Source organism: Tasmannia lanceolata, unplaced genomic scaffold, assembly GCF_043159265.1.
Source record: "Tasmannia lanceolata isolate RefF3 unplaced genomic scaffold, GAP_Taslan_0.1 ptg000002l, whole genome shotgun sequence".
Taxonomy (NCBI): Eukaryota; Viridiplantae; Streptophyta; class Magnoliopsida; order Canellales; family Winteraceae; genus Tasmannia; species Tasmannia lanceolata.
The window spans coordinates 53,307,015-53,332,543 of record NW_027518679.1 but is presented as its reverse complement, the minus strand read 5'-3'; the positions used below and the strand labels follow the sequence as shown (position 1 = coordinate 53,332,543).

General features: G+C 39.3%; 3 protein-coding genes across 4 annotated transcripts; 1 reads left to right on the top strand and 2 right to left on the bottom strand.

The window, feature by feature from the left end:
• The first annotated feature begins 3,685 nt into the window (after positions 1 to 3,685).
• On the top strand, positions 3,686 to 6,664 carry OTP81 (Tetratricopeptide repeat (TPR)-like superfamily protein). Its single transcript, XM_077380957.1, has one exon. It carries the CDS (start codon positions 3,996 to 3,998, stop codon positions 6,255 to 6,257), a length of 2,262 nt encoding a protein of 753 aa, XP_077237072.1. The 5' UTR covers positions 3,686 to 3,995; the 3' UTR covers positions 6,258 to 6,664.
• A 5,034-nt stretch (positions 6,665 to 11,698) lies between these two features.
• On the bottom strand, positions 11,699 to 14,103 carry LOC143878693 (pentatricopeptide (PPR) repeat-containing protein). The gene has a single exon (XM_077380950.1). The coding sequence runs from the start codon at positions 14,005 to 14,007 to the stop codon at positions 11,875 to 11,877; it is 2,133 nt and encodes a 710-aa protein (XP_077237065.1). The 5' UTR covers positions 14,008 to 14,103; the 3' UTR covers positions 11,699 to 11,874.
• A 6,607-nt stretch (positions 14,104 to 20,710) lies between these two features.
• Positions 20,711 to 24,142, bottom strand: LOC143878677 (MND1-interacting protein 1-like). 2 transcript variants are annotated; one of them, XM_077380942.1, is made up of 4 exons: positions 23,955 to 24,142; positions 23,743 to 23,838; positions 22,210 to 23,658; positions 20,711 to 21,418 (listed from the first exon to the last, which is right to left on the bottom strand). In XM_077380942.1, the coding sequence occupies exons 2-4, from the start codon at positions 23,827 to 23,829 to the stop codon at positions 20,903 to 20,905; spliced, it is 2,052 nt and encodes a 683-aa protein (XP_077237057.1). In that variant the 5' UTR covers positions 23,830 to 23,838; positions 23,955 to 24,142; the 3' UTR covers positions 20,711 to 20,902. The 2 variants fall into 2 exon arrangements, with proteins under 2 accessions (XP_077237057.1, XP_077237049.1); XM_077380934.1 differs by having other exon boundaries at positions 22,210 to 23,838.
• Between the last annotated feature and the right edge of the window lie 1,387 nt (positions 24,143 to 25,529).

Sequence of the window (25,529 nt, the reverse complement as noted above, 5' to 3'; positions counted from 1 at the left end):
TAATCATTTATACTTCAGCACATTGGAATATCACTGTTGATCCATAGCGCCAATATTCATGGCAACAAATCGATTGGAAGGGATTTCACTAATCTTATATTTTAATGCAATTAAGCCTAATGAGTATTTATATAGAACAATACTTGGATAAAGATAGAAAGAGATTTAAGTAACAATGGAAAGTGATTAGGATAGAAATCCTAAGTATTAAATCAGATTAGACGACTAATCTATACAAACTACCTAATCTACTGCACACTCAATCCAACAGTCAGATCTAGATCCCAATGGATCTGACATATTCTAACATCCAAGGAGAAAAGGACACCAAGTGAAGCCATTCTGAGTTGGTTGGAACTGTGACTTTTTTTCTGACACGTTGCCCGTGATTGCAAGCATGTGAGTTAGAAAGATGTTGTTGTGCCCCAAAGGCAATTTAGATCGTGGGTCCCACAATGATCGGATGATCCTAACCCCATCAAGGCTTCATTAGGACCCACCAATTTGAAGGTCAAACCAGAACTTCCTTATAGAAGATCTTTTCACTCCAAGAAATTATTTCACAGAGCTTTCATGCATCCCTTTTCTCTTCTGGGAAAGTGGGGAGATTTTTGAGTAATTTGGTCTTTGCCAGAAGTGAGTTATGTTATCCTGTGGCTGATCCCAAGGGCAAATACCATACTGCGTTGGGCTCGAGAGGTAACAAACCATGGAGAGTTCCCGAGTCAAGAGTCAAACGACTCGTTCTCTGCCTCAAAACACGTGTCAACTCGCTATGCTCAAATCCCCATTTACAAATAAAGACTCTCTCCTATGTGGGACCGACCTGTATCTGTCATAAAGCCATCCTAGTAAAATGTTCCGGAGTATATAGTACATTCACCCAATCTTCAGTGTATGCACCAGGACCCATAGGCATAGAACACCTACAACACAACAGGGTTGAATGGTGCACACACCAAATTTCAGTGTATACGCCTCCAACGTCGGGAAAGCAAATATGGCAGAGTCTTCTCGTCTCTTGACTCTCAGTTCATGCAAAATCCAACAATATAATGACTAGGAATCTGAGCCACTTAAACCTTATGTTCACCCCCGTTAACTCATTCAGATAAATAGCCTCTCTCTTTCTCTCTTATCTCTCTGAAGAGAGATTTTTCTTTTCTTCACTTCTAGTAATGGAGTTTCTTCCACTCCATTCCTGCAAAGAAAGTTGTGGGGAGATTTCTAATGCAAAAGAGAGAGATCTCCTTTGGAGAGTTGGGGAAGGCTTCGATGATGAACATTCTAGTGAGGTGGATTGCACCCTTTCTCTTGGTTTCTCTTCTTCAACGAGTGTGAAATCCATACAAACACTTTCTTGGAAAAAAGGTGGTCATGCAGAGGGTGCACCGAGGAAGTGTTGGACGTGTGGGACCACAGAAACACCTCTGTGGAGGAACGGACCCAAGGGGGCTAAGGTAATGTTAACAACAAAAACATTAAGATTATAAAGTTGTTCATATGATTTATAGAAAATTTTCAACAAAGTCTGTTTCTAATTCTTCACCCATTTGCTATATATGAAATTCAATAAATGTCACCTGAACTTCTTTTTTTCTAATATCATTTAACTTGCCACCTATGTATCACGATTTATAGATGCTATATATGTTTTTAAGCATGGATTAGACTAATGGAACTCTATCATCAGTCACTCTGCAATGCATGTGGAATTCGTTTCAAGAAGGAAGTGAGGAGGGCAAGTCTAACACTTGAGATGACCGTCTCTCAGGCAAAGAAAACGAAGGCTCAACAAAACAAAGATGCACAGGCGCCCTAAAAAACCATAACATCGTCGTCGTCTTCTTCGTCGTCGTCTCTATTATATCCAATAACTTGTGGGTGACAACAAAATACAAATATAATTTCGACCCGAGACATATTGAGACAAGATATTGTTTGGCATGTCGACTACCAAATGTAAGATCCTATGTGAGCAATCATTGGTCTACTTAAGATCGATGGTCTAGATTGATGAATGAAATTAAGTGTCAAATTACTAGAGATATTATTAGCCAAATTAAATGGTATAAAGGTAACTCAATGAAACTCTAGGAGGTCTTTTTCTAAAAAATAAGAGGTTGATCTCTGCTGTCATCTAACTAACTGACTAAAAAGAGATCTTCTCTAGGGGTGCAACTCTTGTCAGATTGGGGCAGGCTGTGGCCAACCCGACCCAAACCGAGGGACCCTTTTTTCCAACCCGACCCTACCCGAGTTCAACCTGACCCAACCCAAATTTTTAAGATTAGAATTTATTTATTTTAAATGTAGGGTTGAACTCGGGTCGGGTTTCCCAAACCCTCAACCTGAACCAGAACAGAACTCAGCACGGGTTGGGAAAACTCAACCAGAAGCCGACCCTACCTGACTCTTTTTTGTGTTGAACACGACCCAAGTTGCACTCCTAATCTTCTCCCTCCAAGATTAGGTCGACCAGGCAGTAAAAGATCCAACCCATCAATCACCGTCATGACCGATCAAGATAAGCTCTTAATCCCTCTTTACTTTTGTTGATCCATTTAGATTAGTAGAAAGATAAGGTTGATTTGATCTGATCTATTGTAAACATTATTAATCCCATGATCCTAGTTTTAACACCAAATGCACGAGATCTAGCCTACCAGTTTATGAAGTTGACCATATTTGTTATTAGAAATCATCAAATATCATTTTTTTAGAAATACAATTATGCTTGCTTTAAAAAAACAAAACTGATATCCACGCTCTTTGTTTTGATAACGGAACACGACACTTTATAAACCTTTTTTTTTTTTTTTTGCTATTGAGAGGATATTTTGAATTGTAACATCCTTTTCCATTTTAAACCATTATTTTCTCTGTTTTTTTTTTCTTTGATATTGAGAGGATCGTTTGAATTGTTACATCCTTTCAATGAAATGGAAAACACTTCTAAAACGGGATCCCATTTAGAAAATAAAGAAGATGGTGAAATTGACGGATTTTTCTAGGGAGAGAATTGAAAATCAATTTCAATTGCCTCACCAACAGGAACTAGATCATAATGAGGAAGAAAAATAAGTTCCATACTGCTCTGTTTGGTTGCTTATTTTTAAGGAGATTGAGAGGAGAACATCTTCTTGAGATCTTCTTGAGATTGTTTGGTTGCCTTTTAAGGTCTTTGACCACTAGCGTTGTTGGGTGATGTGGCACACTTAAGATCTTATCTCCAAATTTCTTCAAATCGATCAAATTTTTGGAGAAGATCTTGGGGAGATCTTTTTGCCCTTACCCCAAATTCCCCCAATATTTGCAAGACAAACCAAACAACGTTTCTTTCTTCCACCCCTAACCCCCCCGTTGACTGATCTGCTTTAGATCTTCCCTTTAATCCTCCCTTTGACCACTGGGATATAGATCCCCCAACGAATTACCGGCATCCAAACATAGCAGACGGGACAAACAAAAGGGGTTAGAGATGGCACAATAAATGTCCAAGGATTTCCCTTTTTGAGTTTTTTGAGAATCACCCAACTTCCTAGTTTTGTGATAATTTGTAAAATATAAATGCTGGGGCCAAGAAATATGAGTTACAATAAATTTGTGAATTGTTATTTGGAATATTCGACATAGAAAATCCTCTCATTAACATCTTCTACAACCTTTCTTGACCATTTCTATGGAAAAATAAAACATCATTTAGTAATGCTTTGTAATGATTTTCAGAAGATTCAACAACTTCTGAAAATGATTGGTCCAGGCTACCCCTTACAGTGTAAAAAGATTGGTCATAAATACACTAGATGTGGGTGGCCCGAGAAAGAAAAGGGGCAAATATATCACTTCCCTTGCTCCCTGAAGCCATGAAAAACAGGGCTCCACCACCTATTTCATTCTCAGAATAGATTTCTGCATATTTCCTTCAAAAATTCTCTCCTCTCAACGAGAGAGAGAGAGAGAGAGAGAGAGAGAGAGAGAGAGAGAGAGAGATTATGGCAACGATTCATATCCCACCAATTTCTTTCCAACACGACCATCCTTACCCAAAACTCCACTCTAAAACGAATATCAGCGGCATTAACATCAACAACAACAATAACTATGAAGACAAAATCCGAAACTTTTCGGACCACCCCGCACTTTCCTTGCTTGATAAATGCACCCAAATGATGCAACTCAAGCAAATCCATGCTCACATGCTCCGTCTGGGCCTATTTTTTCACCCCTATTCCGCGAGCAGACTCCTTACCACGTCTGCTCTATCTCCCACCAAAAACATCGAGTACGCCCACAAACTGTTCGACCAAATTCCTCACCCAAACATATATTCTTATAACACTCTCATTCGTGCTCACGCGTCCGGGCCTGACCCCAAACAGAGCTTCTTCCTCTTCTCCCAAATGCTAAACCAAGGCCTTCACTCTCCCAACAAATTCACTTTTCCTTTTCTGATCAAAGCTGCTTCCGAGCTCTCTGCTCTAAAAGAGGGCAAAGTTGTTCACGGTATGGCGGTTAAAACTGGGCTCCATTCTGACGTTTTCATTCTCAATTCTCTCATTCATTTCTATGCTTCTTGCTTGAGCCTGGATCTTGCTTACAAGGTGTTTGTGAAAATTCCTCATAGAGATGTCGTTTCATGGAATTCTGTGATTACTGCTTTTGCACAGGGGGACCGCCCTGAGGCAGCGTTGGATTTGTTCCGAGAAATGGAGGCGGAAAATATGAAGCCGAATGACGTGACAATGGTGAGTGTTCTTTCGGCTTGTGCAAAGACCGGGGACTTGGAATTTGGGAGGTGGGTTCACTGTTACATTGTGAGAAATGAGATAAGGACAGAGTTGATTTTGAGTAATGCAATTCTAGATATGTACACAAAGTGTGGGAGTTTGGAAGATGCCCATAATATGTTTGATAAAATGCTTGCGAGAGATTCTGTATCGTGGACGACAATGCTTGTTTGTTATGCGAAATCAGGGGACTTCACCGCTGCTCGGCATTTTTTTGATGCAATACCTAGTCGAGATATTGCTTCATGGAATGCTTTGATATCTGCGTATGAACAGAGTGGCCAGCCAAAGGAAGCTCTGGCACTCTTTAATGAGCTCCAGCTTGGTGATTCGAAACCCGACCATGTCACACTTGTTAGCGTGCTCTCAGCTTGTTCCCAATTGGGTGCAATGGATTTGGGTCAGTGGATCCACACTTACATAAAGAAGCATAATTTCAGGTTGAATTTTCATCTCATAACTTCACTTATTGACATGTACTCCAAGTGTGGGGATCTAGAGAAGGCGCTCGAGATTTTTCAATCTGCCCGGAAGAAAGATGTGTTTGTATGGAGTGCAATGATTGCTGGGTTAGCGATGCACGGGCGAGGGGAGGCTGCTATTGATCTCTTCTTGCAAATGCAAAAAGATACGGTTAGTCCCAATGATGTTACTTTCACTAATGTATTGTGTGCTTGTAGCCATGCTGGATTAGTCGAAATGGGCAAACTCTATTTTAGTCAAATGCTTCCAATATATGGGATCGCCCCTAAGGCCGAGCATTATGGATGCATGGTGGATATACTTGGTCGTGCCGGCCGATTAGAAGAAGCTCTCGAGTTGATAGAGAAAATGACGATACCGCCACTCGCTTCTGTATGGGGGGCCTTGCTTGGAGCTTGTACGATCCATGGAAACCTCGAGCTAGGCGAACATGCTTGTAACCGGCTACTCGAATTGGAGCCTAGGAACGATGGGGCTTATGTGCTTTTGTCGAATATATTTGCCAAGCGCGGAAAATGGGATGATGTTACAAGGCTAAGGAAGATGATGAAAGATATCGGGCTCAAGAAAGAGCCCGGTTGTAGTTCTATCGAGGTTGATGGTGTCATTCACGAGTTCCTAGTGGGAGATATATCTCACCCTCTATCGGTCAAGATCTATTCAAAGTTGGAAGAGATTGCGGGGAGATTGAAATCAGTAGGTTTTGAGCCAAATAGGTCACAGGTATTGCAGGATGTAGAAGAAGAAGAAGCGAAAGAGCAAGCACTGAATCTCCATAGCGAGAAGTTGGCAATTGCTTTTGGGCTTATAAGTACAGGTCCACGTGCACCCATTAGAATTGTGAAGAACCTCCGGGTCTGTGGTGATTGCCATTCCGCCGCTAAGCTTATTTCTACTCTCTATAACAGAGAGATAGTTTTAAGAGATCGGTATCGATTCCATCATTTCAAGAATGGAAGTTGTTCTTGTATGGATTATTGGTGAATGACAATTATGTTTTGTATAGTGCAGCATTCTAGTGGTCCACAATCAATGGGCAAAAGTCTTCTAATCAGATTGCTAAGTCTGTCTTAACAGAATGAATCTGAGGCTATGTCCATTCCATTTTCAGACTCAATCTGAATCAATCAACATTTCTTATATGTGGAATGAATTATGGATCCGTCCAAAATTAGCCGTTACAGGGGCATTTTGGTAAATACTGGTTAATTTTGGAACTAGCCGTTGTGCCCCCAACGGCTATAAAATTGCCAGACCGGTCGGATCACTTTGATCCATATGACCTTTGAACGACTATAAAGATATTGGTATGTTTCTTATTAATGAACAGTGGATGACCATTTGATTTGTAATACAGCAATACAATGTCTTGATGGCCAATTTGGGTGTTACATGTAGTTGCCTCGTAGTTTCCTTGTAGAATAGCAGTGAAGTAGAAATGTAGTAGTAAACAGATGTAATAACAATGAAGTAGTTTAGCTCTTCTAGAACAGCGATAAGTAGTGTTTGGTTGTCAGCTAAAGTAGTTTTCTGGTGTGGAGTGTTATAATCAAAACAAGGGGGCGATAGGGGTGTAATTACCAATAGATAGAAGAGAGAGAGAGAGAGAAGTTTTAAATCCCAAAACTCTACAAGCAAAATAACCACATATTTTCAAGTACTTTGGTGGGAGACAAAAGTTATGTCACATAGGGAGAGACAAGACAAGTAGTCTCCTAGTAGTTTGAATCAAAACATGCAACCAAACATCACTAGCTAGTTGATGATGTGGCTCATCAAAACCCGTCAAAACACCTAGTAAACCCCAAAATTTGTGATACGACCTTTATGCCTGATTTACATGATCAGATACGTTGTCTCAGACTCTCAGCGACCATAAGTTCAAACAAATGCCATTGAGAACATCTAGATGGAATGATCTTAGAATCTTGACCCATCAAGCTTCATTTATGGTTTCATTAAGAAATGTTACTTGATGTTTGTAATCCTTTTTGTTTTTGTAGCCATGGACAGTATCTCCACTGCGATGTGACTAGGGCATTTCATTTTGCTTGAAAAATTCTTAATGAATCGCTGAGTCATAAAAGCATCACAAATAAACTTGAGTCAAAAGAATTTTGACTTACTTTATAGGGCAGAAATTGGACTCAGACATGAACTTGATTAGGTAAAAGAAAGTCTGACTTGAGCTAGTAAACGATGGGTGAGCGACAAAAAATCACCCTCCATGTACCTGTTGAACCTAACTCATTGGCAAAGCTTTTCTTTCTTTTGCCTTCATTGGCATGATTTATTTGTAGCCTGAAAATTCATCCAGTAAGAGAGGTTGGATCATTCAGTCAATGTGAATTTGGGGCCATAGTCCCATAACGAGGCCCACTGGAAGAACACTTTGGATAATATACTGACATGCATACTGCATTAGTAGTTAGGGGTATTCTAAACTGAAGGGCGCCTTCACAGTAACGGAGTGAAAGGACGCCCCCATTGGGTGAAGGGGCGGTTATGCATTTAATACACATTGATTTTTAGCCATTATAAAGGCACAACTGCTCCTTGCAGAGCGCCCTTTAACCCCATTTCTACAAGGGCGCCCTTCAGTTTAGAATATCTATAGTAGTTAATACTTAATACAATAAGGGCGATTATAAATTCGCACCCCTCTAGGATAAGTCGCACCCTTTTAACTTGATTTGATGTCAACGTGAATAGACTTTTTGATACTTTTTTACGTCAAATCACGTTAAAGGGGTGCGAATTTATCATCTCCCTACAATAATTCAATTTTATTTGAAATTGCATTTTGAATCTTTGATGGATGTGTCCCAGTCCCAATGTAAGGAAACAGGATACTAATACAGAGATCAAACAGAGGTCCACGCCTTCTGTTCTAGGGAGAGAATTGAAAATCAATTTCAATTGCCTCACCTTGTAAAATATAAATGCTGGGGGCAAGAAAGATGAGTTACAATAAATTTGTGAATTGTTATTTGGAATATTCGACATAGAAAATCCTCTCATTAACATCTTCTACAACCTTTCTTGAGCATTTCTATGGAAAAATAAAACATCATTTAGTAATGCTTTGTAATGATTTTCAGAAGATTCAACAACTTTAGATGTGATGCAGTGGACATATTAGGGAAGAAGGTGAAGATCACCGTCTTCAACCTCGAAAAAATATCTTTGAATCTACAAAGAGTGGGATGACAGAGAGGAAAGAAAGCAGTCACAAGAAATCAAAATTTGACTCAGCAACTAACAGGAATAGAGAAAGATGGGTATTAGTTACCTCCAAAATGCTAACTAATTCTTGGTACTGGTTTAGCACATGCTTCAGCTGTTGTACTTCATTCAACTTCTCCTTTTGTTCCAAATTACACTCCTGCTTAATGGGAACAGCTCTTTTCAAGATATGGTTGTCCTCTAATAATATTTCCAAGTGCTCTTTTACTGAGGCCATTTCCTACTACACATTAACAAAAGCAAGATATTACCAGCCAATAAGAAAAGAAGAAGCCAGGTGTGTAAAAGCACATTAATTAAACAGAACAATTCAAACTAACTCCTCCAATTCCCTGAAATGGGAAATAGCACTTCGTTCGAAAGTCTCTAAGATCCAATGCATTCATCATTTCTTGTACAAATATATCCACCCATGGCTACCATAAGATCTCATCTCTTCAAGATCGAGTGTTTTCTTCTGCTCTTCACCCTCTGCATTAATAAATCTTCAAATTTCATTATACCCATGTACAATAACAACCGTTAAATTTAAAATCTGAAAGCAATTATGAAATTCAGAAGGTAAGAGAAACAAATAAAAGTAAGCTTTGTGAAAAAGTCACAGAATTTTTGTGGAGTAAGAAAAGGAAGTTGTGTGGTAAGAAAAGGTAGTGAAAAAGTCAACATAAAGAAACCACAAATTTCTATGCATGCTTATAGTTATCATCATGTTCTACAAGTTTTGGACTTCCGATATAAAATATATATTGTAGTTAAACTGCTAATTTAAGAAGATTTTCTTGGGTGGGTAAGCTGGGATTGAACCTGTGACCTCGAGGTTGCATAACAAAGCCTTAACCAATTTAGTAATAATTTGAAAAACATTCATGGTCTTCGATGTAAAGCAAATAAGAATGGAAGGATTTTCATGTCCTACAGTCTGCATGGAGACAAGTGATGGTAAAGGATTTCAGGAGCACACAATGGCAAGGAACAAGCAATAGGAAGGGGTTGACACATGATTTTGAATAAGAACAGAAATTACAATACTCATTTTAAACAGTGCAAAGCTATAACATGTGGTTCCAAAGCTTGGCTACATTGCTGATCTACAGAAAACAGCTGCATATTCTCCTTGACAAGTTCTAGCTTCTAAGCATAAAAAATCCCATGAATTGCTCGCAAGTGTTACTTCAACAACAAACCCAATAGAAAGAAATAACAAAAATAGCACAACGCAGATATAAAATTTACAGAACGTAATGACGGGCATACCTCAAGTGCACCAGGAGCAATGTCAATTAAAACAAGCCATTTCTCGGAAGGATGGCAGAGGCAGTTCATTATTTGATTGTTAGACAAATTTATTGTTCTTCCAAAGAAAAAGAGGATTTGGGTTTACCTTAAGGGCCCGTTTGGATACCTCATATTTTGTATTTGGATTTTGAATTGAGTTTTGAATACAAAATGAGTAGATCTGCCAGCTCATGTTGAGGGAGACAAAGAGGGAAGGGGGTACTTCCTACTGGAGGGGAGTTGTTGAGGAGCAAAGAGGGTGAAGGAAACTGCCAGATCTGTGGATTTCTAATTACTCATTTCCACAGCATATTTAGAAATCTGATTTTTTTCACTGTCAGTCGCTGATTTGGAAATCCAAGGATTTGATCCGGATCCAAATCACAACCCAAAAAGGGCTGCAAATGTGAGAAATCCAAATCAAAATCTTCTCCGCATCCAAACGGACCCTAACTGCATTCACTCTTGACAAGGACTTCATTTTTATGGTCATTTCTCTTGAAGGAGGAATTTGGAAGTCAAGTCCTCAGGAAAGTACTGATGAAATACTTCAAATAACATACAAGTGACTATGGCTTGCCGGCAATGCATCTTAGATTGAGTGGAAGGCCAAGCCTCAGCAATAACCCATTTTTCATGGGTCTCATAAGGATAATTTTATCTCATCAAGCACAAGTATCAACAGACCAATGTTCACATGTAACAAATATGCTGAGGGAACCAAAGGCAAATTGCTTTCAGTGTGGATGTTCAGAATGAAAAATAGAATGAGCAGATGGTTTGCTGGGAAGAGCTCTTTTGGGGAAAAAAATTAAGTTTTGTTGTTGGAGTACAGAGAGGTAGACGCTCTGCCATATGGTTTTATTTTTTATTGATTTTTTTCTCTGTTTTTTTTTTTTGAATGGTTTTTCTCTGTTTTATTCTTCAAAGGAAAATGTGTATCAAGGGGACAATGAGCTTCGGTAATCTGTAGGTGGTAATTTCACCAAAGCAATCTATAAAAAGTGGAGATTTTTTATCAGGACTCCAGTGGAATCTCATCATCTTCGACAGTAAACGCTAACAAAAGGGTGTTGAAAGAAGCTCGCATATATGTATTATCTCGCAGATTAAGAGAGAAAAACCAAAGATTGCCCATGAAAAAACAACCAAGAACAAATTGCCATACTACAACAAATCTTATCTTGGCAGAAAAAACATGTTCAAGGAGGGCGTACTGTCCCTCCACATGATGGTTTTGAAGATTTTAATTTTCTATGAATAAACCAGTGATGCGCCCTTTAGCTTTTCTATTTGCAAGTTCCAGTGTACTACCTAATCCGAGATTATTGTCTTACAAATGGGCCAATTTAATTTTCTTTTTCTTTTTTCCCAATGGCAAAGCAATTTATTATAGCAAAGTGAAGAAACCACAGAACCGAGGTGGTCGGATACAAACCAAATGAGCAAACAAAACTAACATAGAAGTAACACAAGAAGAACCACAAATACAAAAGAGCTCAAAGTGGAAGATGATCAAATAGATCCATTCTGGTCATGATCATCAAACCGCCTCTAGCTAAATGATCAGCCTCAATATTGACGGATCTCCTAAAATGCTGTAATCGAACTGGGTTATCCTCCAACCGCTCAATGAATTTATTTGATCAAGCCCGCAAATTAAGCCAATTTAATTTTCTGATGGACAAGTTCCATTTTAATACATGATCCAAGATTAGTGTCTTACAAATAGGCCAATTTAATTTTCTGCGCAAAGCGCAAAACATTAAACATGTTTGTGAGAATGACATCACCTCCTTTAGAATAGATCATTCATTCAGACTACCCAAAGACCAATTTGTTAGAATGAAACCACCTTGTTCTTCATAGCTCGTACATAGACAGACTTCCAAACTGAAACTGAATGAAACTAAGGAGGAGAATTTAAATAAACATCACCATACCAACATAACAATTGTAACGCAAATAAGATGTAACTTGCAATTAACTTAAGATTAATTTTACAATGCAGGAACAACAAAAATAACCAATATGTTTTACCATTGATTAAACAACAATTATCCTCTTCTTAATTGATCTTTTATGGAGCCACAACAGTAGATGAAGCTCTTGATTGCATCCAAGAGATCAAATCTTCCTGAGTAGCAACAAAACAACCAGCTCTCTCTTCTTTCTGCTGAAATGGTGCGGCGAGTTTATTCAAATGTGATGCGAAAGCACTGGCCAGCCCATGGGAGTACTTGTGAGTTCCAGTACCGGTATAAACAGAAAATAACAAGGGCAATGAGTCTCGACGTTCAACAGCTTTAGAAAGAGTCTGCATCCACTCTTGAAATGCAGTATGAGCTGCGCCGACTGAGAGAGACCTAAGGTTCAATGACCATTCATCGGAATTTTTGGTGTGCAAACCAGGATACAAGCCATAAAGGGAACCCAAATATAGCAGCTCATGAGCCCTCTCAGGAAGATGCTGGTTTCGACATACATCTATCAAGCAATTGCAAAAGGGTCTTCGCACCTCAACCACGGCTTCATTAAGTATCCCTCTAAATTCTTCTTTAACCATATCAAAGCTAACTTGCTCTTTCCCAAGCATTTTAACAAACCCAACCAACCTAGGACTAGCCTTCTCCAGGCAATCAAGAACCTTATCCACCTCGCTTTCCTCACAAAATGTCACAACAGAGAGCAAACACCCGCAAAGCCGATCATCGGGTTTGATCCCTCTCTCAATCGAGATCCCAAACACTCTAACCACATCATCAATCCTCTTGGCTCTCCCTAAACATTGAATTAAACATGTGCAACTCATCACATTGAGCTTAACTCCTGACCCTAACAACTCCTCAAACAACTCCATCGCCTTGTCAACCTTCCCTCCACTCCCATAAATGTTAAGCATTGCTGTATAGCTCCAACTATCCGGAGTACAATGCTCTGAACTCTTCATATCCACGAAAAGCCTCTCAGCCTCCTCCTCTAATCCAAGATCAGCACACATACTCAACAATGTATTATAAAGAATGAAATCCATCGGCCACTTATTCGATCTCATCCTCTCCCAAAGCGCCAAAGCATCCCTACCCCATCTGGCCTTACCATAAATCTTAACCAAAGCAGTTAGGGTTTTCTCATTCGGCGTTACACCCGCTGAAACCATTTCCTCGAAAAGGCTCCTTGCTAGACCAGGCTTTCCAGCCTTACCCATTGCTTCTAACAATATGTTATAAACAATCAAATTGGGCTCAACACCAAGACCCTTCATTTCTTGCAAAACATACCTAATACCATCATAATCACCAGCCTCCCCAAACATTTTCCCCAAAACAGAAAATGTGATAGCATCAGGCCTCCACCCAGTTGCTCTACCCCTATCATATAAGCTCAAAACCTCCTCTACCTTACCCAATTTAGCATAAACATCTAAAACAGCAGAGTAAGTGATATCATCAGGCATCAAACCAGTCTTATACATTCTCTCAAACCACTCAACAGCTTTGTCAAAAAGATTACACCTTTTAGCACAAGAAATGATAGTAGAGTAAGTAACATTGTCAAGTTCAATACCTTTCTGTATCATCTCATTGGCAAGGCCTTCAATGAGCTCAAATTGCCTCCCATGCCTTAGAGACTTCATAGTGACATTGTAGAATATAGTTTCAATGGGAAAAAAGTTCTGGGTCTCAATCCATTTAAAGAAGAGATGGGTTTTTTGCCATGGCTTTAAGCTATTGAGAATAAGAAGTGCATTTTCTCTAGTGGGTGGGGGTTGTAGCTCTTTGAGGGTATCTAAAAAGGCAGATTCTGAAAGTTCAGAGTCATTGAGTTTCTTTGAGAAGAGTTTGAGGTCTTTGAGTTGTGGGTTGTAAGAATAAGTAGAGCGTTTATGGCGTTGGAGAGAGAGGACTGAGTGTTTGGGCTTGGAGGGATTGACCCAAGTGGATTTGGGTTTGGAAAGGAGATTGGGTTTTGGGTTTTCTTTTTTATCAGAAAGGAGAGTGAGAGAGAGGGGTTTAAGCTGGTCAGAGAGAGATGGGTTTGGTGGGTTTTGGTCTAAAAATGGTTGGGATTTTGGAGAGGTTTTGGTGGAGTTGCAAAAAACAGTGAATCTAGTAGAGGGGAATTTGAGAGGCGAAGAGAAAAAAGGGCTTCTCTGAAAGGAGGAATTTATTGATAAAAAGTGGGGATCTAAAGATGTGGAAAGTGTAGGCATGTTTGGTGCTCAGATTTCTTTTCTTTTTCTTCTCTTCTTCTGTAGGTCATTCGTTTCAATTGAATCTTCTTTGAAATTGAAGATTATGAGATATTTTCATTTTTGGGAAGATAGAGCTGGGAATGAAGTAGGGAAAGTCGGAAAGAGACGGAGATAAGGTTGCTGAGTGGGAAGTAGGGGCATTTCTGTAATTACAGGGGAAATAATCGTGGCCCACAATGCCACTTGAATCTGTGGTCCGCCCTAATCTCGCGTGCTAGTGAGGAATGAAGTAGGGAAAGTCGGAAAGAGACGGAGATAAGGTTGCTGAGTGGGAAGTAGGGGCATTTCTGTAATTACAGGGGAAATAATCGTGGCCCACAATGCCACTTGAATTTGTGGTCCGCCCTAATCTCGCGTGCTAGTGAGGAATCTAAGGGTGCAACCCGACCCGACATGAGGAACACATTTTTCCAATCCGAACCTGACCCGAATTCCAACTCAATGAGGGTCGGGTGACCCGACCTCGACCCGACCCGATTTTTTAAGCTTATAAAAAAAATCATTAAAAAAGTTGAGTTTCACTCAGGTCAGGCTGCCCAAACCCTCAACCTGAACCAGATCTGAACTCAACCCGACCCGGCCCGTCTTTTTTTTGGGGTCGAACCCAACCTGAGCTGCACCCCTAGTTCAGGAAACCACCAGCTGCCTATTTGCATAATCGACAGTGGAACCAAACAAATCCCTACACACCACATGGCATAGGGAAGGGAATTTTGCCAAATACCAAATCAATGCTTAGAATCATTTAATAATGTTGATTGGGGTGAATTTCCTGGTTGAAAGGTAGCTTGTCAAAAGTTTTTGCTGAAAATTGAATTGAATTTGACCTAAATCCAACCTTATTACAAGGTAAAAGCTCACCACAAGGTAAGAGCCTTACCAGATTTGCGTTCTTCGAGGTGTATCTGATATGAGTTATTTGAGAGGAGGAGTTTCTTTTTTTTTAGTTTTTAAGTGAAAGGAGAGAACATCTAATTTGATTTGAATTAGTTCATCAAAGTAAGAACAATTCTCATATGCTTACTCCTGGTGTAATCATCATGTTTCAAGAAATGATTTAACTAGTAATCCTATACAGATGTGAAGTACAAGCCTGTTGTGTTAACAATCATTCACCTGTTTTAGGACGGACGATCAGATCTTATCCTCATTAAAATGATCTATAACAGAAAAGTTCAAGACCTTACCTTGGGCCATGATGTTGGCAGGAAAGTTCAAGACCTCTTCATGGATCAAGAGCTTGGAGTTTCTAAATTGTAAATGAGATAGTCAATTAATGTCCAATTAGACTCAACACCTCACCACATTCCGTTCCATGAAGTTGGCAACAATGAATCATGTAATCACTGGATCATTTATCCCCACTCAACGACCATTCCATGGTCACAGGGTTAGCACATTTCATCAACATGAATAATTAAAAACACAGCGGTCGTCATTTTTTTACCAACATTCTCTCTCTTTCAAAACATCCATACATGTGCACAATAACAATAATCGGAGCAGTAGATAAACTAAATATCAGAATCAATAATTCATAATGTGAATACAATATAAAATGTATGAACCTTATACAGATTATCATTATTCAAAACAAGTAAACTTATCCACCAATCTTATGCATGCAAAATGCTCCTTAAAGAGCTTAGGTAGTAGTCCTTCTGCCATATGGTCTGCCAACATAAGTGTGTACTCAGGTTAGTAAAGATAGTAAGATACTCTTGGTTAGCTGGGATACTCTTGGTTAGCTGCTCATTTCAGGGAAAATGACATAATTCAACAATTAATATAGATGGTTTTGACATATCATAGGTGTCCCTGAAATAGTGAGGTTTCTCCACCCATAAAAAGAGTATAGTTTTTTTTTCTCATTTCAGAGAGACCTTTTGCACTTCTTTAAATTCAGGAGAGGGAAGGCTGCAATAATTTACTATTTTCGCATTATCATAATTTGTGGCAGGGAAATTGGATTTAGCAGGATCCAAGCAGAGTCAAACCTGGGCCTTTCACTCAAGTGTCGTGATTGTTTCACCATTATGGATTTAGTTAACAGTACTAATCATGACCTTGAATACTTAAAGGAATATGGAGAACATCCAGTGTTAGGCACTTCTATTCTTTATCTATTTTTTCTTTTCAGGGTTACTAGGACCTTTTTTGTACTATTTTACCTTCTCTTGCACAATTGTTCACTTAGGAGGTTACCTGATACAGGTTGGATTAGTTGTAGTGATAAAAAAGCCTACTGAGTTTTGTTTTCTGGCTAATTACAAGCATTACAGAAATGGGCAAGGCATTTTGAGGTACAAAATTGTCTACGTTGTTATGCAGTCAATGCACACAACAAAGATAATATCAAGGAGGTGATTTGCTAATTCATGTACTTGTGCCTGAAGGCATGTTTTTATCCAAAGAGCTCTTCATGATGGTATCATGTGCCACTTCTCCTTGGAAAATATATGATTTGTATGTAGTGCTTCATAATGAAGCTTATAGACTAGGTGTGTAGAAGGGAATTGCAATGGTTAGTAATGGGTCCAATTTAGCAAAAGGGCCAGTTAATATCTAATATGGTTCAGAACTGGAATATGTTCCCAAACGCACTTTAAAAGATTAAATGGGATCCTTAAGACTTTGATTATTTTTCAGTCTGATAGATATGTTTTGTACAGTTTCTATATTTTCTTCACGAATGAATCCGAGAATCAAAACTCTGATTGTTTTGTTTGTCACTCTGGTTTACTAAATGTTGGTGCTAAAGGGTGTTGGATAGACGATGGATAATGGCGGTAAAAAACAAACAAAGCGGATAATTTGTAATGGAGTATTATTCTGCTTCGACTCAGAGGATACGCCACACGGGTGGGTAGTCATATGGTGGGCCGATCGAAAACTTATATTTCTGGTACCCCGCCCTCAACACTAGAGAAAGAACTGTGTGGATTTGTTTTCTGGCATTCCCCTGACTGCCTGTGCGTGATCAACGATGGTTGCCCTTGGCAAACTCTTTGGCCAGGTTCTAGTGGTGGAGATGTCTGCAGAGAATGGAAATATCACAGAGTATGCCCGAGCTAGAGGGGTCTTCGCCGACTGGGCTTTCCTCGGGGCGTCAGGGTGCGAGTTTGCGATAGGTGGTATCTAACCACAAATTCTCCCAAATTTAAAGACCTCATCTCAACTAAGCTAAATTCAATACCCTTGAGAAACCTTACATATGAAGCTTTGAAAAATTTCCAAGCCCCGGGTCTATGCCTATGCAAATGAGACCCTACATTCCTAGCCACCTGACCTCCAAATCTACTTACGAGAGTATATCCACTAACCTCATCCTATGAGGCCAAGCGCACCCCCCCCCCCCCCCCCCACCACCCCACCCCACCACCACCACCACACACATTTTAAAATTTGGACACCACTTTCCAATCATGAGATGCTTTACCTTCTTCACCTCTTCTCTAGCTTCTCGAAGAACCTATGAACGCCAAGGCCCCCCACTTTTTTAGATTTAGACACCACTTTGCAATCATGAGATGCTTTAACTTCGTCACCTCTTCTCTAGCTTCTCAAAGAAAGTATCTTTTGAGATTTTCCAATCTAGCTGCTATATCTACGGGAAATAATTCAAAAAAAAAAAAAATTTAACTTGATAAGGACTTGCTAAGGACACCTTGATAAGAATAATTCTCCAAGTGAATAGTAATAGTTTTTCTTCAAAGATGCCAATTTCTTTTCAACCCTTTCAACGACCAGGCTCCATAAAGCCTAAATAGGGTGTCAATACCTATAGGGAGATCAAGACAAAAAGTTGAAAGACTGGTTTATACCCCAATTGAGCTGTAAGAATTTCCATTCTAATGTTATCTAAGTTTACAACTACCAATGAGCTCAAAAAAATAACTACCGATGAGCTTTTCACGAGGTTCACCTTTAGACTCCGAACCGCCTCAAACTATCTTAAAATGCATTGGAGATTAGCCACATAATCCAAGCTATCATTACAGAAATTCAACGCATCACTGGTACGTTGAAGATGAGATTTAGTAGCAATAGAACTTCCAACTTCAAAGCTTTCAACAAGACCGCACACCTCCATATGAGTAAGCATAAAACTTAGTGCTTCACCCACCAACGTGAAAAGAAAGAAAGATAACGGAATGCATTACCTAATATTCCTCTAAAGTGTAAAATTATCTCATTAGACTAAAATAAAATATGTCACTGAAATACAACTACCTATCTACATAATACTTTCCTACCAAGACATAATTGAGGAAGTCCCAATCAACATGGTCTTAAGCTTTTTCAAGATCCATCTTGTGGACCATGCCATGATTACCTTCATGATGCCAAGATCGACATCTTCATGGGAAATAAGAATCCCATAAAAGTTTTTTTTTTTTTTTTTTTTTTTTAAAAAAAAAAAAAAAAAAAACTTCCACAAAGGCTCCTTGCTAGTTGCTATGGAGAAATTATACCCAATAAAATGCCTATTAGGGCTGGACATGGTTCGGGTTGGTTCAGTTCTAGGGTATACCCAAAACCAACCCAATCACTATCGGTTCCCAATATTGGGAACCAGAACCGAACTTAATCGGGTTGGTTTGGTTCGGTTTTGGGTTTACCCAACTTTATCTTTTTATTTTATTTTTCATTTTTATGCCTTTTATACCAAGTTGATTTCCCATCTAATCCTAGCCTTTTATACCAAGTTCATTTCCCATCTAATCCTAGCCATTGATCCTTCATTTTAACGGCTAGGATTGATTCCTCTAAGAGTAGTTTAGAAAAGAGAAAAGAGTCACAAGATATTGAAATGATATTAGCACACCCTTGTTTTGTTATCTACACTCTACCCTTGTTTAGTAGTTAACTAGATGTCAAGAGTCAAAACTCAAAGTCTCAAATGGTTCAGTTCGGTTCTGGGTTCCAAGACCCCAAACCCAGAACCGAGCCAGAAACCCATGGTTCCCAAATTTGAGAACCGGAACTGAACCACCATTTTCTAGAACAAGACCGAACCGAACCGAACCAAATAGGCCGGTTCGGTTAGGTTCTTCGGGTTAGGCCCGAACCTTGTCCACCCCTAATGCCTATCCACGTAATAAACAAAAGTTTAACACATGCTAATATCATTGAAATTCTTTACATCCTTCTCGGGTAAGAAAGTGATAAATGTAGTGTTAGCCCCTCGGTCGGTTTGACCTCTCTCTATGAAATTCATTGATTACCCACGTTAATTCCTCCTTAAGAAGGGAATGAACAACAAAGCATTGTGCCCTTGGAGATTCGCTGAATCGGTGAAAGAAATTCAGGGGCACATATAAGGGCACACGGTTCAGTCTTAACTTCATCAAATTCCATATGTAACCATGCAGCTTTTTCCACGCCACTGGATTTGAAATCCACAATCTGCACACCTTCAAGGATCAATTTTTTCCTAATGAAGCCACTTCCTTGGAGCATTTAGGTAGCCCACAATTTTGTTGAGTATTGGACCCAAAACCATGTCAGCGAGAATCTTTTAAACACTAAAGACTTTAGTGGAGAAAAACTCATAAAAGGTTGAATGCATTCCAAGATAGGGGAGAAACACTACATGTGAAAGCATACAGTACTTCATTGTTTGATGGTAGTGACAAATTAATCCATCAAAAGTTAACAAGCTTCGATGTTATTTTAAAACTCTAAGAAGAAAGCTAGGGAAAACACATTGTTAACCAGACATTTGTCAAGACACAAAAATTAGCTTGTTCAACCTCCTACTTGGAGAAAGGGATATTCATGTTCAACTTGATCTCCATGAAAAATCAACATGCACATTTTTCTTCTTCAGAGACGCTCCCTTGGTTCAAATTGAATGTGGCTTTAATCTAGTTGCAAAGCAGGTTGACATCTCTTTGTTTCATTTATTCAGCTCTTTTTGAAGGGCGTTAATTTTGGGAAGAAACTAATATTAAATGAACACAAAGTTTCAAGGCATTATGGACAAGTAATAATTCGGGTAAGAAAGCCACATCAACTCAAAGTGAAACAACCATCTAAAGAGAGTAAAAGCAACATGGCAAAAAGATAAACAGCAAGAAAGCAAAAAAGATGGCAGAGTTGAACAGCCTTTTGCTTATGATGGAAATATAATGAAAACAAAGTGCAAGCAAGAAAGAGATCACCAAAAAATTGCACGCACTTAACCAGCTGATGAGGAAGGATGGTTACTAATAGATGAACACCATTAATTTATGTAAGGTCCCCCTCAGCTTTCTGCATATAAAATGATGTGTGGTTCACAGATCTGGATTTTTTGAGTTACTTTTCTATTATGTAGAAGAACTTCACCGGCATATGTCACAAAGTAGTAATTCTTATGATGGTAATTAATGGTGCATTATGAATTGAGAAAATGTTCAACATGACAAGCACAAATGCATCTATAAATCATCCATTAGTTAGCAAATACTATTGTGAGGCCATCAGATTACACAACTAATATAGAACTCGTGCAACCATCTGCGTCAACAGTTTCTCTAACGAGTAATGCTATCCGAAATATGACAGTGGATATAAGAAAATATAATCAAGTTGTGACAAAAGGATATGCTTAAATATAAGGCTAATTGAAAGACCCGTTTAATTCACCAAGGTGTCAAAAATAATAGCGTGGATCTGAGACAGAAACCATTGTTTATTTAAGGCAATGATGCTTGTGCACTCTGGGCATGTTCTGTATTGCAGAAAAAATAACAAAGCCAGCAAAACCAATAACTATAATCATGAGTTGCATATGAAGTTTATTTCACTGTAAGTCTTACTGATAAATGGAAAGCCACAACATTTTTGCCGATCGTTCAACTGAAATTTATGAGCTTGCACCATAAACATGGATTCTCTGTTCAATCTTTATGCTACAACATGGGCAAGTAGTTTTGGCCTTCGCATGGCCCTCGTTGCAATTGACGCAAAGAACTTGATGTGCGCATGGCAGGAAAACAATTGAAGCTTCATCTTTCATGCAGATTAGGCATTCTCTATCATGACTCACTTCTTTTTGTGACGATTCTTGTAGTTTATGCAATTCATGATGAATCCTTGCATTTGTTCCCTTTGGCATTTTCGCAGTATCCAAATCTCCTGTAGATCGAGTATTTAATGGGTAGCTTAGTTGAGTCAATTCTGCGGAAGCTTTGAATTGAGAAAGGTCCAGTTCCAGCCTTTTGATGTCATCTTTATGGCGTTGGAAGTCCATCTCTATCTTGCGGTGCAATGCCTCCTGCCTTCCTTTAACAGTAGCTTTAGCTGCTTCCTTGGCTCTTCGTTCCTCCTCAACACGTGCTATGGCTAGCTCTTTAGCCTTCACTTCCTGTCTCCACTTTATCTGAAATCAAGTTACACCGCATGTATAAGTATATTCTGGGACACAATCACACAACAATTCCAAAAGGCAAGTCTAGTTTGTGGGCTTATCAGCCTACATGAGAGCATAGTTTCAAATCTTCGCCAAAATCACGAATTTTGGCGGAAATATTTCGGTGTTGGTTTGGACCGAAACTGAAAGTACGTTGAATCGGACAAATACAGGACGTCGTCAAAATTTAAGGGAAATTTCGGTACCGAAATTTGGGCACCAAAATGTGAGATTTCCACCGATATCGCATCGCCAAGGAAATTTTATACATTTAGGTGGAAATTAAAAAAACAAAATTTTTAGGGAGATGATATTTTCACTCCCCTTGCATTACATGCACGCTCCCCTTATAACTTGATTTGATGTCAAAAAACGTTAAAGTTGCCCACTTTTCACGTCAAATCACGATATAAGGGGAGCGTGCATGTAATGCAGGGGGGGTGAAAATATCATCTCCCAATTTTTATCATGGTTTTACATGATTTCGAGCGAAATTTCCACTGAAACGGAAATATTTCGGTTTCGGTGGTGGCCGAAACCGACACAGAAACCGACATTTAAATCCTTGCATGAGAGCTGACACCACATTGGGACAATAGGAATTGAAAAGGCACATTACAATTAACTTACAATAAAAGAAGATAAACCTATTCATTTAGTCATCCTGTAGGTCAGCTTTCATTTGCTTTGCACAAAAATTGGAGCCACAAATGAAAGATGAAAGGAAAACATGCAGTTAGGTAATATTTTGTTTCACACACCTCAGTTTCTTTTTGTGCCTCCTTAGAAAGCTGCATCTGTCGTTGTAACTCCACTATCTTTTGTCTTTCCTCAGCAACCTCCTCCTGCCATTTACTTTTTTGCTTCTCCCAAGCCATAAGTCTCTTAAGATACTTCTTCTCCCTCTTTGTAACCTCCAAACAAGTTGTAACCGACTCTGATGCACTCAATTTGGAAGCTTCCATCTCTGCCCTAATTTCTGCATTCTTAGTCTCGAGCAGTCTAACAGCTGCGTTCACGCGGTCAACTTGACCACTTGCTTTCCTCAGAGCATTTTCCATCTCAGAAAGCCTCTTCATGGTGGCATCCTCGAGGGCTTGCTTACCCTTCTTCAGCTGTAGGGTTTCTTCCCTCTCCATTCTCAACATATTCAGTTCAGTGAGATCATTGCTTAGCTTTCTCGCAGCTTGCATTGCTTTCTCATGAGCCCACTCCCTTCGTTCCTTCACTTGTCCCTCAAGCTCCCTAATTTGATGCATCATATTTAAAATTATCTCGTTCTTCGGATCGGTCACCCCATCCAATTTCTCATTGATACTCATGTTACCAAAACTACCCAATATAGAGCTCACAACATCTGAGTTCAGAGAGTCTTTTGGTTCCTCGCTTTGAGGCAATTCATTGCTCGATGAAGAACTCGGGCAAGCATGTGATTGTGACTGTGATTGTGATTGTGAGTGTGAGTGTAGAAATGCTTTCGAGTTTGCCCGGAACCCAGCTGCAAATATAGCAACATTTCTTTTTAACAGAGACTCCATCGATGGAGACAAATTAAATCTCTTCAAACACTCAATATTGGTTGTAAGAGTTGCATCAAAATTCATTGTTTCCGCATCGTATGACAACCCATTAGCACGTAAATCATCTCCTCCAAATCCCCAACCCCTGTGAAATTTACAAAGGCCAGACATACCACCACCATTAGAGCTCACACTTTCATCTTTGCAACTATCATCAGGACTCAAGACCGGGATCTTCACAGTGGTCGCTCGGCCAACATGGAGATCACTCAACAAGAGACACCACATGGCATCCCCTTTACTTAACTCGGGCCGAACCTGCCTAAGCAAACAAACCATATCTGCCAAAGAGTACTCTTCCAACTGCCTCAAATTAGCGAAAACCAATTCGCGTTCATCCGAATTCCCATTTTTACAACTACTGCTATTTATATATCCAATTGCATTTTGTAAAACATTCGTTATAACGTCCATACTTCCATAGCAATGCCCATTCCTAAGAATTGATTCTAGGGCAACATCCTCATCATACCCAAGAGACACAAGCTTGGAAATAGCTTCATTATACAAAAATTCTAAATTTTTTAACAGTAATTCTTCTAATTGATCTTCAGTCCAGTACCCCCAACAGCCCTCATCGAAACTAGGGTTAGGGTTTGTTCCACCTATCTCCCCATTATTAGGGTTAGGGTTAGGGTTAGGGTTTCTTCCACCCATCTCCCCATTATTAGGGTTAGGGTTTCTTCCACCTATCTCCCCATCATTAGGGTTAAGGTTTCTTCCACCCATCTCCCCATTAGGGTTAGGGTTTATTGTTGATCTCAGTTTTCGAATATTTCGGATGAATTTTTCTCTTCCCATTATAGAGAACTGGAATATGTGAAGAACAAAAAAGGAGAAATCTAAATCAAGAATCCCAAATTAAAATAGGGAAATGGAAAAATTAAGTTATAATCAAACGAAGAACGAGCTGAGAGAAAACTTACCGATTGGGATGGATATAGGGTTTAGATCGAGGGATTGAGAGATTATGATTTTCGTTTTTCACTGTTCTTCGTCTTTTTTCAAAGCAGCTTATGAGTTAGAGAGAGGTGGAAAATAAGAAGCAGATGAGCCCTAATTAAAGGAAAATGTGTTTGAATATTGCCAAATATTGCTCAGCTTGGAAAATCCCGGGAGATTTTTACGAAGCCTTCGTCTTTATGACATCGCTTTCAAAGCGGAAGTGATGTATTCGCCCCCTTTTCTTCCCTCGGGCCACCCCAATGTTGATTAGTCATAACTGAGATCGGAGGGTTAGGATAATCCTATGGACATGATTTTTTTACAGGAAAACCCGAGATTCGTAAACCCGGCTCTACCCAAAGATAGTTTCTGTTGGATCGGGTTTTCATTTTTTTAGTGTAGGGTATTGACCAATTTCATTTTTAGTGTAGGGTAGTGACCAATTTCAAAGATTATGGTGCGGGGTGGGGAACAAATCCTCACACCCCCTAAATTTATGTCATCAAGTATATAAATTTAAAAAAGGACTCTATTTTCACATAATAGACATGATCACCTCAATCAAACCAATTATATCAATATATTTGAAAATAATTTGCTATGTTATTTAAGAGATATTTAAGAAAGTCACACTACACCCACATGATCCACGTAGAAGAACCCAACTAGAGCCGGATAGATTCCTTTCACCTTCTTCATGGAATTTTTCTAAAGGATTCATTTAGCCGACCCCAACTAGTTTAGGACAAAGGCTTTGTTGAGTTGAGTTGACAGTACACCCATATGATTCGGTTCGGGTTTCGGGATCCAGGTTTTCTTTCTTTAAACCCGACCCAACCCAAGATTGAGAAATGCTTTGTTGAGTTGAGTTGACAGTACACCCATATGATTCGATTCGGGTTTTGGGTTCCAGGTTTTCTTTCTTTAAACCCGACCCAACTCAAGATTGAGTCGGGTTTTCCAATTTAAAACCCGACCCAACCCAAGACCCATGATTTCTAAACCCGACCCATGTTATTTTCGGGTCGCGTCGATGCGGATAAATAAACACCAACTGTAGCAGATTAAGCTTTTGTAATTGATTATTTCACGTGGTACCACAGATATTGTCACACGGCAGGGTTCTGCTTCAAAACCCAACAACCCCTTAATATATATGATGAACTAACACCAACTCTAACAGCTTAAGCTTTTGGAGTAATTGGTTGTTGTTCCATACAAAATTACATCAATCTATTCAGAGAGTAAGTTACCTCACAAATCACATTCCCTTCTCTCTCTCTCCCCCCCCCCCCCCCCCCCCCACACACACACACAACACACACACACACAAAACAATAAAATAAGCCTTCCATTGAATTGGAGGTGAACCTGTAATTAAGTGGCAATCTACTCTTCTTCTTCATGAGGCTTCAAATTCAGATTGATTTAGCTTCTAGATAGCTTCCAAACCTTCTTGAGAACAAATAACACATTTTTTTCTCCTTATTTTTTTTCTTCTCTCTTTCTCTTCCTTTTTACAATAAAGTTTTTCATTCCTCCCACCACAACTAATG